The 18,259-nt window shown below is 41.5% G+C and overlaps 3 protein-coding genes across 4 annotated transcripts; 2 read left to right on the top strand and 1 right to left on the bottom strand.

Annotated features, from left to right (window-relative positions):
- The first annotated feature begins 921 nt into the window (after window positions 1-921).
- On the top strand, window positions 922-10,825 carry Gli (carboxyl ester lipase-like protein Gli). Of its 2 annotated transcripts, none has more exons than XM_017147393.3 (8): window positions 922-1,080; window positions 3,736-3,908; window positions 3,966-4,098; window positions 4,598-5,026; window positions 5,671-6,890; window positions 8,261-8,572; window positions 8,630-9,340; window positions 9,853-10,825. In XM_017147393.3, the coding sequence occupies exons 2-7, from the start codon at window positions 3,742-3,744 to the stop codon at window positions 9,246-9,248; spliced, it is 2,880 nt and encodes a 959-aa protein (XP_017002882.2). In that variant the 5' UTR covers window positions 922-1,080; window positions 3,736-3,741; the 3' UTR covers window positions 9,249-9,340; window positions 9,853-10,825. The 2 variants fall into 2 exon arrangements, with proteins under 2 accessions (XP_017002882.2, XP_070068676.1); XM_070212575.1 differs by lacking the exon at window positions 922-1,080 and adding an exon at window positions 1,101-1,296.
- Window positions 10,826-10,944: 119 nt separating this feature from the next.
- Mtr4 (exosome RNA helicase Mtr4) lies at window positions 10,945-15,055 on the bottom strand. The gene is made up of 2 exons (XM_017147392.3): window positions 13,873-15,055; window positions 10,945-13,283 (listed from the first exon to the last, which is right to left on the bottom strand). The coding sequence occupies exons 1-2, from the start codon at window positions 14,957-14,959 to the stop codon at window positions 11,212-11,214; spliced, it is 3,159 nt and encodes a 1,052-aa protein (XP_017002881.2). The 5' UTR covers window positions 14,960-15,055; the 3' UTR covers window positions 10,945-11,211.
- Window positions 15,056-16,213: 1,158 nt separating this feature from the next.
- On the top strand, window positions 16,214-17,771 carry ND-B17 (NADH dehydrogenase (ubiquinone) B17 subunit). Its single transcript, XM_017147325.3, has 3 exons — window positions 16,214-16,585; window positions 16,658-16,759; window positions 17,513-17,771. Exons 1-3 carry the CDS (start codon window positions 16,331-16,333, stop codon window positions 17,651-17,653), a joined length of 498 nt encoding a protein of 165 aa, XP_017002814.1. The 5' UTR covers window positions 16,214-16,330; the 3' UTR covers window positions 17,654-17,771.
- The last annotated feature ends 488 nt before the right edge of the window (window positions 17,772-18,259 follow it).

The following is an 18,259-nucleotide window of genomic DNA, read 5'->3' as shown; positions in this document are numbered from 1 at the left end:
ACGCCCAACAACCCGCTCAATAAGACGGGGTCAAAATGTGAACCGATCGCCAATTGGTCTTGCGCTGCCGCTGCAGAGCTCAAAGCGTGAATCACGACCACGACCCATCCATATCCATCTATCCATCGTCTGGGCTGCGTCCTATATAATAGAATTCAATTAGAAATTATGCAAAATGTATTTTCCGTTTTGTCATGCAAAGATAACTCATTACTACGTTATTCAAAGCGGATGCCGAATCCAGAACTATTTGGTTTGAATGACAAGAGTACCATTATTTGAAAAAACATATCAAAATCGACAAAAAAAATTAATTTGTATCATACATCATAGTTAATTTATTAACTATCCCTAATATTAAAATGAAATGAGAGATCGATTAAATGACTTTACAAATATTTTTTTGGCTAGAAAATCTTATAATCTGTTTTTTACGGAAATCTCTTCTAACCGAAAGCGGTTGGATTGTTTCATTGATGTTAGTAAGAAACATAACAGATTTTGGTTCGAAAAGATTTCAATGTCACCTTTGATTTTGTTCCGTTTAAGCTTTGTGACTTATATGATTTTTTATTATATTGTATTTCGTTAATTAGGGCGGAGTATAAATTAAATTATTTTTCACTAAAAAAAATTGTTTCTTTCCAATATTTCTGACGGTGTTTTGGTTTAGTATTCCTGGCTACAAAAGTTGTTTCTTTTAAAAGCATTAATATTGAGCCCTATGCTCGATTCCTTCCCTATTTTTCTTTTATTTTTAGATCCCCTATTCTCAAGGGCCCCGCTCGATCTGGTGCCCTCGCTGCGGCCCTGCCGTTTTAGCACCCACGCCAAGTTCCGCTCCTGCTCAGCTGACTTGGCTCTCTGCTGGTTTTCGATTCGGGTTTCGAGTTTGGTTGGTACGTCAGTTCGATTGGAACTCTCGAGAGCGTCGGTTGTATTTTCCGTAGTTAAACTGTTGCGCACAGGTTCTCACCTGGGTAGGAAAGCTGCGCGCGCCCAATACATCGAAAGAGTCGGTCGGGCCAGGTGTATCGGTGTAGCTGTGTGTGAATCGTTGGTAACAGCCGGCACCTGAGTGTGAGTGTTAACTGAGTTTCGTTCTGTGGTGTGCGTGAGACGTCGTTTCTGACGGCATTACGGCGACGCTTACCTGGTTTACCTGAGTCTCAGTCTTCGACTTTGTGACTCAAAAACGGTCATTTCAGCTGCGTTACGTTTTTTCACGTTTCGAATGCTTTGGTTTTTTTCGAATGCTACCTTTTTCGGGGCGTTGGCTTGGCCAAGAAAGTTATTGTGAGTGAGAAAATGGTACAAAAACGAAAATGCGAATGGTAATGGCTGGAAAATCGCGATTAGATAGTGAAATGACGGATAGAAGCCGCAACAAGTTGCCACGGCAACGTCATCAATTGGAGCATAACTGTAAAAACAGTGAGATTAAGCCACAGAGAAAGAAATGCTTTCGATTCGAAATATATCGCTGTGGAATGCTAACAAAAACCAGGCCTAAAAACAAGCCAAACACACAAAAAAAAGAATCTCTTGATTCAACTTTGCTAGAATCATAAAAAAAACCTTAAAGTGTTACCAATTTTATAAAATTTAGCTTAAAATAAATTATAATAAAATAAATTAAAATACTGTGAATTAGAAAAACATTAAAAATTTGTGTGAACTCTATGTTATCAGAAAAAGAATGTATTTAAAATTAACGAATATAACTGAAAAGTTAATAGTGAACCAAAATTATAAAGAACTCTTAATTAATTTTCATACAACTTACTGGTGTTACTAAAGTATTACATTAATAAAATCCCAATAAAAATTAATCGGTTTTTTTTCTGTGTAAAAGTAGCAACAACACCTGTGTAGTGGACCAACACACACAGGTACACTCATAGCCACAGAGATACGCACTCACACAGGCGCACCTGCGCTTCACTTTCAGCGTTATCGTTGCGTTTTATTGTTTGCTTTGGTGATTTGATTGCGAAAAACGCTAAACTTCTACAAATGATTCATCAACGAACATCAACAACAAATGCTAACAAAATTTCGACACGAAATTCGATATGATTATTCCCAGGCGGTTTTGTTAAAAAAAAAAACACAGCTTGGCATATTTTTTGTGCAGGCGTTTGCACTTCCGTAATTTTAATAGGAACCCTTCGAGGGTTGAGACATCCAATAACCGGGTAACTTGAGGCGTCCACAAGCAGGTTAATGCACCCGTATCGATGTGAGTCCTTGTGCCACTTTCAACACACTCGCAGTCAGAACAATAGCATCAACAAGGCCGTGATCTTTAGTACAACCTAACATCTTGCATGATCTCTTCTTTTTTTTATAACAAAAAGTATTTTAGTTCCTTAGAAAATGTAACAAAAAAAGTTAAAAATTCTTCATCTTTTAATGAAAATTTAATGACTTATTAATGTTTTGGTAAAATATATTTCATAATTAAATTTTTGAGTAAAATATTTTAAAGATTTTTAAAGTGTTTATTTCATTAAGAGTGTTTTAAGAAGTCATGTGAAAAAATAAATGCAGTCCTTAAAAATAATATTTTTGACCGAAACTGTACACCTGAAAGCATAATGCAACCAGGGTAACGACATTAATGTTGCATCGATACGAATGCATTGCCAATCGAATGCCAAGAGGGAAATTAAAATTGAACCGCCTTTGGCATAGCCAGGTGTATTTATTTTCTCACTTTTTCTTTGTTTGCATTTTCACACGTACAAGGGGGTGGATTTGACAGGAAATACCTAACTGCCCCTTTTTTATTAATAATTGAATTTTTTAGTTATTGGTCATAAATTTTGTAGAAATTTTTCTTACGGTTTAGGTATAAATGCATTTCTAAGACTTCTTAAGATCGGTTAATTCTAGAAAATTTCAAATCATGCAATAAGCAACTCAGTATCTCAGTGAATCAATTGAAGCAACTCATATATCCCAAAAAAAAATAAAATCAATTGTCTAACAATTTTAAAAACAATTTACTGGCTTTGCTATTCACACAATCTGGCACATACCATTTCCCCAGCTTAAACCAATTTAAGATGACCTTTCTCCATTATCGCTGCAATTAACCCATTGACGCCGATTCCGAATACCCAGACAAAGCACGTAATCGTCAGTGTAAGGGGTCTCCTCCAATCGACTTCACTTTGAAGTCGCACTTTATGCTGTAACTTATTTTTAGCGCATTTTTTCGAGTCAGCATTTCAAACGGGTTTGTCGGTCTCTCGGCCTCTTCTAATGCCGCAGTGAAGTGCCAAGTAAATTGAGCCAACAACGTAATGGAAAACCAGTTTGGTCACTCTTACTCGAATCCGAACAGAGATTTGTTTTCATTCTGTTTGTTTAAACTTTTATGGAGTTTTGGGTTAACCATCAATGTATCTAAAACTATTTTTGATGCTTTATAAACATTACGAAATACTTCTTAGTGGTTCCAAAAATGCTTACAAGTAAATTCATCTTTCTAATCTGTAAGGTTGTAGAAAATTTAAAAAATATGTTCATATAAGAAAACAAGGTGTCTCAGAGGCATAACGATCGTTTTATGGTATTTTTAGTACCATGATAATTGTTTTCTGAATGGGGAGATGTGTACTTCGCAAATAACAAAGTAGTAATTATCAGTGGTTCTTATTAATTTCAGATTTTTTAGACGAATTAAACTTTGTAATTAATAGAGCGTTCATCTATTTAATTTTATAGATCACCATGATGCACAAATTAAAATATCGCGATAAATTAAAATGGCTTTTAGCCCTTCCCCTGTTGATATGCACCTGTTTTGTGCCGACAGAGGGACAGACAAGAGATCCCAGGTTTTATTCACGCCCAGGCGTTGACTATCATTGGCCAAATCCCGGTGATCCAGATTACAGGTGAGTCATTATTATATTTCCTATTTTTATTTTTCCACTTACATTTTGGACTTACAGAACTTACACATTCAACGATCGCCGATATGGTCATTATCAGCCAAATGGTTTTGGAGCCAATTACCCAGGCAGAAATCCACCGGGACAATATCCCCAAGGAATGCCAGGCGAAGATCGCTTTCGTTTTGATCCGGTAAGAAAAGATATTTTAAATGTGTTTTCAAAAATTTGAAATAATTTCTGGGGATTTAACTTTTAAACTATAAAAATTCCAAATCAATTCCATTTAATGGTATTAAATAATAACAAGTAAAAGAATGGGATTAATACGAATAATTGGATAGAAAATATCCAATCAAACTTGGTAAAATGATCTATGTACTTTTTTTTTTGCCGCACAACCCGCGCTAAATCAATTAAATTCTGTGACACAAAAAACTGACCCCTATACCAAAGAAGCGAACCGAGACGATCCGCAAGCGAACAATGGCAAGTCATTGAGAAAGGGGAGTTCGTCCGATCATCAGATCGTTCCAATATCAAAGTAATAATCTTAATTAAGTTTTCATGCCACCGAGTGGAGCCAAAGGCGACTTAATCAATTACACATGTCGCCCATTCAGCGTCTCTATTTGTTCATCCATGAGAAATGGGCTAATGATCTCAATTTCTTTTTCCCCCCCAAATCGCAGAACGATCCGAATGCGAGGACGCAGTTTCCGGGAGTTCTAGCCGGATGGCGAGAGGATCTGCAGGGCAAGCAGCGTCGGGATTCGTTGACCCTGGAGCGGGACGTATTCGTGACCACAAACTACGGGCAGGTGCAGGGATTTAAGGTGTACATGTACGACAATCCCGACCCGAAGTCCTTCTACCGACCCTTCCACTCGACGGTGGATCGTGTGATGGGCGAGTGTTCGGTGTTCCTGGGCATCCCCTACGCCCTGCCGCCCACTTTCGAGGGTCGCTTCAAGCCGCCCCGCATCCATCGAGGATGGCAGCTACTCCAGGCCGTCGACTTTGGGCCCGCCTGTCCCCAGCCGGTCCGGTATACAGGTGCCACCAAGGGAGTGATGGACATGGACGAGGATTGCCTCTACTTGAACGTCTATTCACCCAGGGTAAGTTTAACTGGGAACAGTCATCATTATTAGCTTCTTCTTTAGTAGATCAGTTCAAATAATAGTCCCAAAAGTCTTACCAAATTTATATATGTTAAAAGGTATACCTAGATTAGATTTGATCTCTAAATATTTCAGACATGGCGGGGCCAATATTGTTAAAAATAATTTGTATTTTAAATTACAGTGAATAAAAGTTTTTTTAATGTTTTAGTAAAAATAAACAAATTTGAATTATCTTTGTGCTGTTATAAATTTGTTATCTAAACTACTATAAAATTGGTCCTCTAAAAAACGGTCAGTTGCAAATTTCACCCAGAACGGATTGACAAAAAAATCTAAAAAAAACACATAATTTACTAAAAAAAATAAAGTGTGAGGTACAAAATTCGCCCTAAAATTCAATTTGTTTTTTTTTAATCTTTAAATAAAGTATCTCCAAGTTCCAGATCCCTAAATATTTTCTTCAAATCAGAAAATATAATTGTTTAAGTGTCATAATAAAATAACAGGTTTTGTATGTGCTGTTATGTTATCAAAATTATTTATATTTGAGAAAAATAGTTACAGAATTCTAGATTATTATTATTATTGTTCTACAAAACTAATTAAATATTTTTAAAATCTTTTTCCTCTCTTTTAAGACTGGCGCTGGTGTGGCCCAAAAGTACCCGGTGATGGTGTACATCCATGGCGGCGAGTTCATCCGCGGAGCCTCCAACCTGTTCCAGGGCCATGTTCTGGCCTCCTTCTACGACGTGGTGGTGGTGACTCTTAATTACCGCTTGGGAGCCCTGGGATTCCTATCGACGGGCGATGAGAACTCGCCCGGAAACTACGGCATCCTGGATCAGGCGACTGCCCTGCGTTGGGTCCACGACAACATAGAGTTCTTCAACGGGGATCGCGATTCCATTACCCTTTTCGGGCCCGGAGCAGGTGCCGCCTCCGCTGGACTCCTGATGGTTGCCCCGCAGACGCGGAACATTGTGAAGCGAGTGATTGCCCAGTCGGGATCGGCGCTGGCGGATTGGGCCCTGATCCAGGATAAGTACAGGGCTCAAAACACCAGTCGTGTGCTGGGCCAACTCTTGGGCTGCTCCATCGAGTCCTCGTGGAAACTGGTCAACTGCCTGCGCACCGGACGCAGCTTCTATGAGCTGGGCAACGCCGAGTTTGCCCCCCAGGTGGGCAGCTTTCCCTGGGGTCCCGTGTTGGACCACAATTTCACTCTGCCCGGCGACGATTGGTACGAGGGATGGCGGGAGAAGGACTGGCGTTTCCTTACCCAAACTCCGGAGACCCTCATCCGGGCGGGGAAGTTTAACCGGAATATCCAGTACATGACTGGGGTGACGACTCAGGAGGCCGCTTTCCTGGTGGCCCAAAACGAATCCCTGAGTCCGTACTACGAACTGGATGGACGCTTCTTCGATCAGAAGATTCGCGAGCATGTCTTCCGGTACAACTACACCCTGAATCCGAACGGCGTTTACGAGGCCATCAAGTACATGTACACTTTCTGGCCGGATCCCAATAATAATACCATCATTCGGGATCAGTACATCAATATGCTCAGTGATCTTTACTACCGAGCGCCGGTGGACCAGATGGTCAAGCTGATGCTCGAGCAGAAGGTCCCGGTTTACATGTACGTCCTGAACACCACCGTGGAGGGACTGAATCTGCCGCAGTGGCGAAAGTATCCACACGACACCGAGAAGTATTTCCTCACCGGAGCTCCCTTCCTGGACACCGAGTTCTTCCCCAAGAAGGACCATCTGCAGCGCAACATGTGGACGGATAACGATCGCAACATGAGCCACTTCTTCATGAAGACCTACTCGAACTTTGCCAGATATGGGTGAGTGATGGATCTATTGGGATTATGAAGAAATTACAATGAAATTTCACTAGAAAAATCATTATATTTCTATCTATATTTAATGGATCGTACAATAATAATGGGTTTTTTAAGTTTTTAAAATATTATAAATATTTAATATAACAATTGCAGTTAATTTAAGGATTTCAAACTTAAGATAAGATAAACACTTTAAAATTAAATTTTTATTAATTTTAAATTAATAATTTTAATTTAATTTTAAATTTCAAATATTTTTATAAGTTTTATAAAGTTAGTAAAGAAAGAAATGATTTTAAACAATAACTTTTCTTTTAGATCTTATTTTTATAATTATTATGGTGACAAGAAAGACATTAATATTTTATTGGTTAAATTACTTACTTGATAACACTGTGCAGCATTTTTAGTGCTTTTTAAATTTACCTCGATGGATGCTATATTTTTGGATTCGTTACGAATTCCCAAGTTAAACTGCGTTTTCCAAAAAGTTCCCCGACGCAAGGATTCTTAGCAAAAGGACCTCATAGTTCGAAAAATGCAGAAATTGTCCAACTTTCCGGAGCTCTCAGAGGCAAACGGATTCATGGATTGATTCGATGTTAACGTTTTTTAAAAGATACACTCTTTATCTTTCAAGCCCCATACTTAGAATAATTTTAGGATTTTTTTTAAGACAGAAATAAATTCCAGAAAACATAGTCAAAAAACTTAAAAACATACAGCTGCGGTCAAAATAGAAGTAGTGTTGCCGCCCTGTGTTTTTAAAAGTTTGTTGTTGTAATTCATCTTCTTCTGGTAATATTGTATTGATTATAATTGTACTATTAGACTCATTGGATAAAAAAAAGTCACAACAACAAACTTTTAAAAACACAGGACGGCAACACTACTACTATTTTGACCTAAGCTGTATGCTTTTATGTTTTTTGACTATGTTTTCTAAAACTTGTTTCCCCCTTAATAAAAATCCTATAATTATTCAAAGTATGGGTTTTGAAAGATAAAGAGTATATCTTTTAAAAACTTTAACACCAAATTAAACAATGTATCCGTTTGCCTCTGAGATCTCCGGAAAGTTATCCAATTTCAGCACTTTTCGAAATTTGAGGTCCTTTTGCAAAGAATCCTTGCGTCGGGGAACTTTTTGGAAAACGCAGTTTAACTTTGGAATTCGTAACGAATCCAAAAATATAGCATCCATCGAGGTAAATTTTTGATGCTGCATAGTGTAATTACTTGATAACCACTACTTGTAATAGTAAAATATTTATTTATGACTTATTTACATATTTATTAGAAATCATACTAATTTGAACTCTAATTTATACATATCTTTTATTTAACATTTTTATATATTTGTATTCCAGCAATCCGACGCCTCAACAGGTGCTAGGGATGCACTTCCAGCGAGCTTATCAGGGCGAGATTCGCTACCTGAACATCAACACCACGTTCAACTCCTCCATCCTGCTGAATTACCGGCAGACGGAGTGCGCCTTCTGGACACAGTACTTGCCCACGGTGATCGGAGTGCTGGTGCCCACCTATCCACCCACCACCGAGTACTGGTGGGAGCCCAAGGAACCACTTCAGATCGCCTTCTGGAGCATGTCGGTGACTTGTTTCTTCCTCATAGTCCTGGTGGTCATCTGCTGCATCATGTGGCGCAATGCCAAGCGGTAAGTTTGAAGATAATACTAGGATATAATCAAATAATACCTCTTCCTAATCCTCAGCCAATCGGATCGCTTCTACGATGAGGATGTCTTTATCAATGGCGAAGGCCTGGAGCCGGAACCCGATCCACGGGGCGTGGACAACGCCCATATGGTGACCAACCACCATGCCCTTCGCTCCAGGGACAACATATACGAGTACCGGGACTCTCCCTCCTCCAAAACACTGGCCAGCAAGGCTCACACGGACACCACTTCCTTGAGATCACCCAGTTCGCTGGCCATGACCCAGAAATCCAGCAGCCAGGCGTCCCTAAAATCGGGAATCTCCCTCAAGGAGACCAATGGTCATTTGGCGAAGCCAACTGAGCGGGCGACGACGCCGCGTTCCCAGGCGAATGGAAATGGATCTGCGGCCAAGGTGGTGGCGGCACCGCCCGTGGAAGAGAAGCGTCTGCTGCAGCCACTTTCCAGCACTCCGGTGACGCAGTTACATGCGGAGCCGGCGAAGAGAACTCCAACGGCCGCTAGTGTTTCGGGCAGCAGTCGGAGCACCACTCCGGTGCCCTCCGCCCGCAGCACCACCACCCACACCACCACGGCCACCTTGAGTTCACAGCCAGCGGCGCAGCCCAGGAGAACGCAACTGGTGGAGGGAGTGCCTCAGACATCCGTCTAAGTAACCGCTCTCTAAGCGCGGGATGCGCTTAGGGAGTCAGCCGAATCGTCCAATCACAGAGCCTGTCAATGATCCAGGAGGAAAGAGAGCAGGTAGGTCCACGTCTCATATCATGACGTTACGCATCTTGTTATATGAACGCTGAGATCTCGGAAACTACAAAAGCCAGAAGGTTGGGATCACTCACTGATATTCTTGGGCTTCCTACGCAGCGCAAGTTTATTTCATCCGAACGCCACGCCTCCATTAACGCCCACAATCGCCTTAAACTATAATATATTACAATAATTATAATGTGAGTGGCGTCCACATATTTAACGATTTGGGAACAACTTTAAATACAATTTTGTTGTGCTTATTAATACCTTTCGAAACTTAGAAGAATTTTTTCAAATCGGACCATTCATTAAAATGTTATGACCAAATAATGGAATTCAAGCAGTGCAAGCAGTCGCATATGCGTATCTCCATCTCCCTCGCACTCCTGAGTAACTGGTATTTGATAGTCGAAGTACTCTCTTTACTTTTTCTTTACTTTTTACCCCTATATTTAATTTTTAATTATTCCAAATTATTTAACAAACATTATCTGTCTCCATTGCAGCTTTTCCTGGAATTTAAATAAATTTAAGTTACTTGTTTTCCGAAAAATTTAAGTTTAAATTTGTATTTTTAATACGTTTTTTACAGATCTTTGAGATCTCAGTTTTGAGTTGTAGTTTAGGCAAGCCCAATATTCGTAAGATCTTAATTTAAGTTTAGTTGTTCGAAAGTTTGATAACCCAACGAATACAAATCCATATCAATGACATTCCATAGCCTTAAAATCGGCCTCTAAGTGTAAATAACTATAGGAAGTAATTCTTTTGCTAAAACTATTACTTCAGAGATTAGCTTAATAATCATATTTTAATTAGTTAATAATATTCTTTCTGCAGAGTAAATAAAAGCAGTTTAATCCATCATATTTAGTAGAATTAGGTACTAAAAAAAGTGCTTGTAATTTAATGTTTGAGTAAAAATCAAATCTACTTTTAAAAATCTTTTGTATCGATTGAAATTGTAAGGAAAGAAACAGAAACAAATTAACCTTAATAAAAAAAAAATTAATTAAATTATTTCAAATCTTTATTTAACAAAAAAAAATCATATTTATAATATTGTAACGTCCCATATCATAAGATTATCATGTAAACCACTTAGTTTTAGCCACTCCCACACATCATCAAGAGCAATACCTACAGTGCCTTCATTTCTTGTAATTGCCTTCGATGGACTATCAGTCCTCATCGAAAATGTACCAACTAAGTGTGCCTTACCCGTATACATATGTAGATGTACCTCTAGTTATATATTTTCTATATGTTTTATGTGTCGCATATAAGACAAAAATGACCATACAAATTCAGTGTGAACCGTCCAATAACTTTGTGTTTTCATAAGTATCGTGTACATTATTATTTCTTGTATATACCTTCATTTGTTACATGATTGAAAGCATAATGTATTAACACTTTATATGTTTATATGTATTCTAGTTTAATGTATTTGTCCATAAATAAAATAATATTACTGTACCCTAAGTTGTTTTGTGATTTGCTTACTTGATTCTTTATTTGCTTATCAGAAATATTCTGGTTTTAACGCATTTTCATTAAATTAAAACCGAAACCAAATAAAACAAATTTTCATCAGGTTACTTTGTAAATGAGAGTTGGTTATCTCACGGTCTCATTTATTTTATCCTTCTTGGTTGTCGTATAAACATTTAAAATATACAAAGGATGTGCTCGTATCAGAAATCATTACTTGTACATTCTTAATTTAAGATTAGTTCCAAGTATTTCGCAATTTATCATCCAAACCATAAGCGATTTCTAGATCTAGAAATCGATTCCGATTCCAACAAACTTAAGTGAAATAGAACAGGAAATAAGGCCTTACGATAGGTTTTCCTAAAATCCTACAGATACAACGAGGCGGCAAAGACAATGTCGCGCTTGAGCAGTCGAATGCCCTCGGAAAACTTGTTTTCCAGATCCGTATTGCCGATGGTTTTGGAGGCCTGGCACATCTGCCGCAGCAGCTCCTCCAGTCGCCGCATGCAACGGATGATGGAGCCCTCGAAGATGTCGGTCATCTTGCAGACAGCGAGGAAACTGGAGCCTTTGCACCAGGCCAGCACGACGTCCATGAGGAAAGGCTTGAACTTATCCACATACGAATCGGCATCCAGGTCGAGTTTGCATTCCGTGGACACCTTGGCGATTCGCCGCGCCAAATCCTGCATAGAGCGCAGTGGTCCCGACAGTTCCGTGGCGCTTTTCACCGACTCACTGGACTTTTCGTCGCACACGAAGCAGGAAAGCAGCGACACAGCCTGCGGAGCTGTGAGGTCGTTGAACACGCCGTTGAAGATCATCTCGGTCATGAGGAGTTCATCGGCGGAGCTCAATTCACAGGCCACGCGACCCTTGAACTCGATTACGTCGCCCGGCTTGCAGTAGCCCATTCGGCGAAGCACCCGCTTGCGATGCTTCAGCTCCTCCATTTGCAGCAGGCTGCGTGCGGCCTTCAACTCGGCCTTCAGATCGTGCAGTTCCGTCTGCAGCTGCACTTTGTCCTGGTACTTCCTGTGGATTCGCTCCAGTTCCGGTGATTTGTGCAACGGATGCTCCTCCAGGCGCGTCTCAAACTGGGCGATCGTATCGACAATGTCGCGGAATTCTCGCTCCTTGATGTTCATGTCGTCGATGGGATTGAGAACCGGCGGGCCGAGCGGGAAACGCTTCTTGGCCTCCTGGATGGTTTTTAAGACGGCCCTTCGATTGTCCGCACTGCGCAGATCGCTGGGGAAGTACACCCGAATGGAGCTGATCTGGGTGATGAGCGTGTGGGCCACCGGAACGACCTCCATGCAACCGCGCTCGTTCGGTTGACAGGGCTCCGTGTCGCCGGACTTGGCCGCCGCCTCGCTGACATGCAGCAGCACATCGATGGTGACGCTGGGCTCTGTCTTCAGCGGATTCTTGCGGCTCTGATCCTGCTTCTTGAAGTTCAGCACGATTCCCCAGTCGTACTCTTGACTACCAGCGGCCACCTTCACCAATCTGCCGGGCTGCAGAAAGGGCAGTAGATATGTGGGCTTTGTTATCCACTGGCGGAACTGCTTGCCATGGTGATCTAACTGAGAACGAATGTGGTGATATGAGGCAATGTTGTGCTCATCCTTGATGCTCAGCTTGTTCAGCTCCAGCGTCTTTTGCTCCACCTGGTCGTGCAGGCCGGGCAAAGCCGCCTGATTCTGGAACTGATAGAAACTGCGCTCTAGCATATACTCCGGATTGATTTCCTCCACGCGCAGCAGATTCAGCACCATGTTGTAGGTGAGATGAAAGGCCGAGTTGATGGGATCCGCCTTGCCCTGCACAATATCGCGACCCACGGCGGGCGATACCTTCTCGTCGATCATCAGGATGACGATGCCCTTGTCGTCCAATCCACGACGGCCGGCACGACCAGCCATCTGTATATATTCGCCGGAGCTGATCCAACGGAAGTCCTTGCCGTCGAACTTGCGAGGAGCTGTGAAGAGCACAGTCCTCGCCGGCATGTTGAGGCCCATGGCAAACGTTTCGGTGGCAAACAAGGCCTTAATCAGTCCCTCGCCGAAGAGAATCTCGATGGTCTCCTTGAGAATGGGCAAGAGGCCGCCGTGATGGATGCCAATGCCGCGGCGCAGCAGCGGCAGCACATTCTCCACCTGCGGCAGGCGGCGATCCTCCTCGGAGAGCACGTCCATCGCATTGTTGAACACCTCGTCTACGAGTTTCTTCTCGTCCGGCGTATTAAAGTCCAGCTTGGCCATTTGCATGGCGTAGATCTCGCAGTCCTTCTTGCTGAACGAGAATATGATTACGGGCGCAAAGTTGCGCTCCATGATCATCTTGACGATCTTGAAGATGTTCGTCTGCCCGGCATTGGTGCCCTTGATGCCGCCATTGCGTCCTTTTTGGTCGCCCTTGCCAGCTTCACCTGGAAAGGTAAAAAATAGAAGTTGTGAAAGATATTGGATTTGGGCAGGGTTCGGAAAATAATAACTTGTGTTATTAACATGTTAAATTTTTGACTTTTGTGTAAAAAATTGTAGTCTACATAAGACACATAGAAACATAAATAACACACACATGTCATTTGTGTTATTTACACGACGTGTTTTTTACACAGCGTGTTTTTAACACAATGAGTTTTTGACATTAAAGTGTCAGAATTGTGCATATGTTTTCATTTTCCCTTTGACTCGTTAATGTCAGTGAAATGTAATTTTAATTTGTGTTAAAAACGGAGTGTGTAAAAAACACGTCGTGTTAATTGTGTAAAAAACACAAGTGATCTGTGTGTGAAATGTAATTTTCATTTGTGTTAAAAACGCAGTGTGTAAAAAACACGTCGTGTTAATAACACATTGTGTAAAAAACACAAGTGATCTGTGTGTGCTAACAATAATATTTCACATTTTAACACTTTTGTATTTTACACGCATGTAAAATACAATTTTTCATGTTTTTAACATGTGTGTCAAATTCCGAACCCTGGTTTTGTTATTATATTTAATTCGATTTACCCGCATTGGCCAGCACCGCCATGGCGGTGGTGAAGTTCTCCTCCTTAAACTGCCCCTTCTCGTCGACTATGAGATGGATGCCATCGCCGCCGGCCGGGAAGATGTAGTGCTGCAGGGGAGTAGGTCGGTAATCAGTGTAGACGACGTGACACGGCTGCTTGTGCAGGTGGCAGACCCACTCGGCGAACTGCCGGGCATTGGGAATGGTGGCCGAGAGAAAGACATAGCGCACGTTGTCCGGCAACAGGATGAGCGTCTCCTCCCAGACGACGCCGCGCTCCTTGTCGCGCATGTAGTGGATCTCGTCGAAGACCACCCAGCCCACCTCGCGCATGATTTCGCTGCCGCGGTACAGCATGTTCCGCAGAATCTCCGTGGTCATGATGAGGCAGGAGGCAGAGGGATTGATCGTGACATCGCCAGTGACCAGACCCACATCCTTGAACTCGTCGGTGAACTCACGGAACTTCTGGTTGGACAGCGCCTTGATGGGAGTGGTGTAAATAACCCGCTGCTTGGCGGCCAGCGACTTGGCAATGGCATACTCCGCCACCACGGTCTTGCCCGCCGATGTGTGGGCAGAGACCAGGACACTCTGGCTATTGTCGATGCACAGGATCGCCTGGCGCTGGAAAGGATCGAGCACGAAGGGATACTCCTTGGCGGGCACGCCGCTGAAGGGCTGGAGGGGTATGTACTCCTGGTCGGGATGGGCGGCCACCTCGTGGGTGCAGGATTTCGGTGCGTCCAGCAGATGGGTCACGATTCTCGTGCGCAGCGCCTCCAAGGCGGCGGAATCATCCAAGTCGAGAGTGCGAACGGGTTCGTCGTCGTCGTCCTCTTCCTCCGCCGGAGCCACATCCTCCGTCTCCTCTTTTTTCAGGCGCTTGGTGGGTTCCTCACTATCCTCGTCGCCCTGCTCCTCCTCCGCCACCGTTTCTTTAGAGGATTTCTCGGAATTCTTCTGCCGTTTGCCTGCCTTCTTGGCGCCTCCGCTGCCCGAGGGCTTCTCCTCCTGGTTGGCCACCGGTGGCGGCACCTCAGGAGGCACTTCGTCGAAGCAGTCGAACAGCTCGTCTATATCCATGCCAAATCCGCGTTTATTTGCCCTTTTTTAAGAAATATTTCAATTTCAACACACGCCGCAAAACATGTGAAGAGCCGATAACACGATAGGCGGGGTTATCGATTTTTCAGAGTCTTCAGTGCAGACAATCTGTCCGGTTTTGTATAAAAAACTAGCTATTTTTGAAAGTGAAGTGGTGCAACAAAAAATTAATGGAAATCCAAAGTTTAAAAAATCGTATTATTGGAACACATATATATTATGTTACTTATATAAAAATAATTAAATTATATATATAATTAAATAATTATAATGCAAGACATCTGATCGGTTAAACAACATTTAATTTATCAAATCAAATTATTTTTCTCGCATGCTTCCTTTGTATCAAAAATGGTACTTCGCCTGGTGCAAATGGTATAGTGAGAAAGAAGGCACCTTTCCGAAAACGGGCTAAACATCCACTTGTGGCCTAAATAACGGCGACACGGACCTTAAGAAGTAAAGAATCAGAGAAATCAATAAAACTAAAGACCGTTTCTCTAAGGGTTCCGAGGACCGCGTTTTTTGTTCGCATGTTAAATTTAAGGCGCACAGCATTCCCTCACGTTTAAGTTTTAAATACTTCTTTTAAAAAATATATACTTACCAAGTCTACCCTGAGCCATCAATGCTCCTAACAGACAACAGAGCGCGGCAAAAATAAATACGTATTTCATATTGATCCTTTCTTAAAAAATCTATTTTTAAGCCCCGGCTAGCCGAACTTTAAAGAACTCGCAGATGGTGCTTGACTTTATATAGGGGCAATCAAATCATCAACGACGAGGGCTTAACCCGAATTTTGGGAATTTATAGGAATATGTACCTAATTTCTTTATAAATCTTAGTACCCAAAAAAAACAATTATCATCCTCTCGCTCTTGGGTGAAAAATGTCGTTACAGATAAGAAAAAGTAAAATTCCGATGCTTAACAGAAATTTAGTCACCACAATATAATAAATATTTATGACGTCAAAAACAATCCCCAGCGGAATTGAAGAGAATCCCAATGGGAGCACTTCCCTTCTTTGATATAATCGCCATGGTCGACTTTTCGTTCTTTCTAGAACTGCTGACAATGTGATTTGCCATTTAAAAAATCATTTTCTTCTAGATCTCACAATATTGGGCTGAATTAAAGTTGTTTTTTTTTAATTCAGTTATTTTTAAAAAATAAATATATTCATGTTCCGAACTGGTTCCGGTTCACAGGCTCCAGAATACGGTATATTTTTAGGTACGGTCACACTCAGCCAAACAGCTGTTTTTCTTGCTCCCCGATCAAATTATACAATTGTTGGCGTTTTCCGACGTCCAGATCGCAGATATCCAGGAACAAGCGGTGCAAAATGGTGGCTGGTGGTGCCTCGGATACGGGCGGCGTGAAGCCGATGGCCATTGCGGGCCGCATGGTGCGCGAGCGGGAGCGCCTGATCGGCATGCTGCCCGAGGAGCGCGCCTGGCGCAAGCAGTGGCTGAAGGATCAGGAACTTCATCATGGAGCCCGCAAGGTGCCTGCCCTGGAGCTGGAGCTCAACAATCCCATCAAGCGCTTCTACCGCGCTCCCTTGGACAAGGTCGCCAGCGTCTTGGAGCCCGTCCTGGTGAGCTATCAACATGGCTGTTATGTAATCATATCAAATCGCATGGAGGAGTAACCATTTCTCGGCTTTCAGGGCTTCCAGCGGGCATTCACCGTGCGCTACTGGACCGGCAAGGCACTCCTCGCCCTCACCGGAATCTATGCCGGCGCCTATTACTTCAAGTACAACCAGAATGTAAGTGTAAAGGGTCCAGGATTCAAATTGGACAGGCTACAGGGTTTCTATGTAACTGGTTTAAGAAATCAGGGGCAATAATCAGGGTAGAAAAGGATATTTATAAGATAGTATAGAAGATATGATCAATCCAGTTTAATATTCTATCTGCACACGATTTTAAGCCGGTCTCTATTGAGCAGAAACTAATATATCCACATTCAAAATTGAAAATTGAAATGTAGTTATTTATTTAGTTGCAGTTCCTATGAATTCAAAAAAATGGTTAAAATACTATCCATATTTTATTTGTTAGACCTCAAAGGTTTTTTTCAGAGTAACTTATGCCATTATGGAGCTGCGTTAACAAAGATCTGATAAAATAATATTAATATCTAGTCTTTTGTACATATAATAGCAAACATTGTCCTACATATTATAATATTCTGGCTATATATTGTTTTAAAGTTTTTTTTTATTTTAAGTTTAGATTTTCTGAAGGAAAAATTATTCAAAAATGTATTGGCTTCTAGAACGTATGTATAAAATGCGGAAAGTTTTCTTTTAAGTAAAGGCTAGAGTTTATTTGAATTTTTGGATCAATGTTTATGAGCCAATTACTCCTACATGAGCTTCCATATTACTTTACACTAAAAATGTATAATATAGATATAGTATCCCATTCAGTAGCTAAATTTACGACTTTATTTATTTTTACTTTATTTAAAGCCTATTAATGATTCCTAAAACCCCCTACTTCACTTTTAATTCCAGGACTGGACCCGAAAGGGTGGCTGGCGTGTGATCCACTCCCGCAAGGCGGTCGTGCCCGGAGATGAGGGCTATCCCAAGGTATCCGATCGCTCGGCGCCCTCCGACTACGCGGCCCGCGGATTCAAGCAGTCGCCTCTATAAGCTGGAGATCGTCCCCGAGCTCGCTAGTGATTTCTTAAGTTTGAATCGTAAATTAATAATATCAAAACAAAAATCGCAATAAATATGGAAACGAAAACACAGAGAAGGAGATTGAGAATGGATGGTCGTTTTGCCATTGCTTCGCTGCTGAAGAAGAGGTTTTTCTGCTGCGCTTGGCGGATATTCTTTTTTTGGCTTTTACTTGACCGAAAAGCTGTCTAAGCAGTTTAAGTGGTGTGCTCAATTCGCCGAAATTGTTCATTATCGGCCGCTTTCTTTTATTTGCATTTTCGAGCTTGTGAAGAAACCAGGCTGCGGTTGGAGCTCCAAGAAAATGAAATATTTTAAAGAGGTGTGGCTTTTTGCACTAAAACAAAGAGTTAAAATAAACTAAACAGAAAAACTGTAAAGGAATTAATTATAACAATTAATAGGTGCCGTAAAAAATATTTTATTCTTAATCTAATCAAAACTAACGAATTACCAAAAAAACAAGTGTGGAACAAATGCAATAATTATAAATTGTTTTTAAATAGAAAAGTTTAAACTATGCACCACAATTTATACGAAGTACCAATCTTGATAAGGATCATGAACCAGTTGGAT

The sequence above is a fragment of the Drosophila takahashii genome, chromosome 2L, assembly GCF_030179915.1.
Source record: "Drosophila takahashii strain IR98-3 E-12201 chromosome 2L, DtakHiC1v2, whole genome shotgun sequence".
NCBI lineage: Eukaryota > Metazoa > Arthropoda > Insecta > Diptera > Drosophilidae > Drosophila > Drosophila takahashii.
The sequence above is the reverse complement of the archived record's forward strand: the minus strand, read 5'-3'. Positions and strand labels throughout refer to the sequence as shown.

Bases quoted from the DNA above. Each gene is read 5' to 3' on its own strand.
- Gli (XM_017147393.3), top strand. From the start codon at position 3,742: ATGATGCACAAATTAAAATATCGCGATAAATTAAAATGGCTTTTAGCC. The intron at 4,099-4,597 runs GTAAGAAAAGAT...CCCAAATCGCAG, and splicing joins ATCGCTTTCGTTTTGATCCG to AACGATCCGAATGCGAGGAC. The intron at 5,027-5,670 runs GTAAGTTTAACT...CTCTCTTTTAAG, and splicing joins TGAACGTCTATTCACCCAGG to ACTGGCGCTGGTGTGGCCCA.
- Mtr4 (XM_017147392.3), bottom strand. From the start codon at position 14,959: ATGGATATAGACGAGCTGTTCGACTGCTTCGACGAAGTGCCTCCTGAG. The intron at 13,284-13,872 runs GTAAATCGAATT...TTACCTTTCCAG, and splicing joins GGCGGTGCTGGCCAATGCGG to GTGAAGCTGGCAAGGGCGAC.
- ND-B17 (XM_017147325.3), top strand. From the start codon at position 16,331: ATGGTGGCTGGTGGTGCCTCGGATACGGGCGGCGTGAAGCCGATGGCC. The intron at 16,586-16,657 runs GTGAGCTATCAA...CTCGGCTTTCAG, and splicing joins GCGTCTTGGAGCCCGTCCTG to GGCTTCCAGCGGGCATTCAC. The intron at 16,760-17,512 runs GTAAGTGTAAAG...TTTTAATTCCAG, and splicing joins ACTTCAAGTACAACCAGAAT to GACTGGACCCGAAAGGGTGG.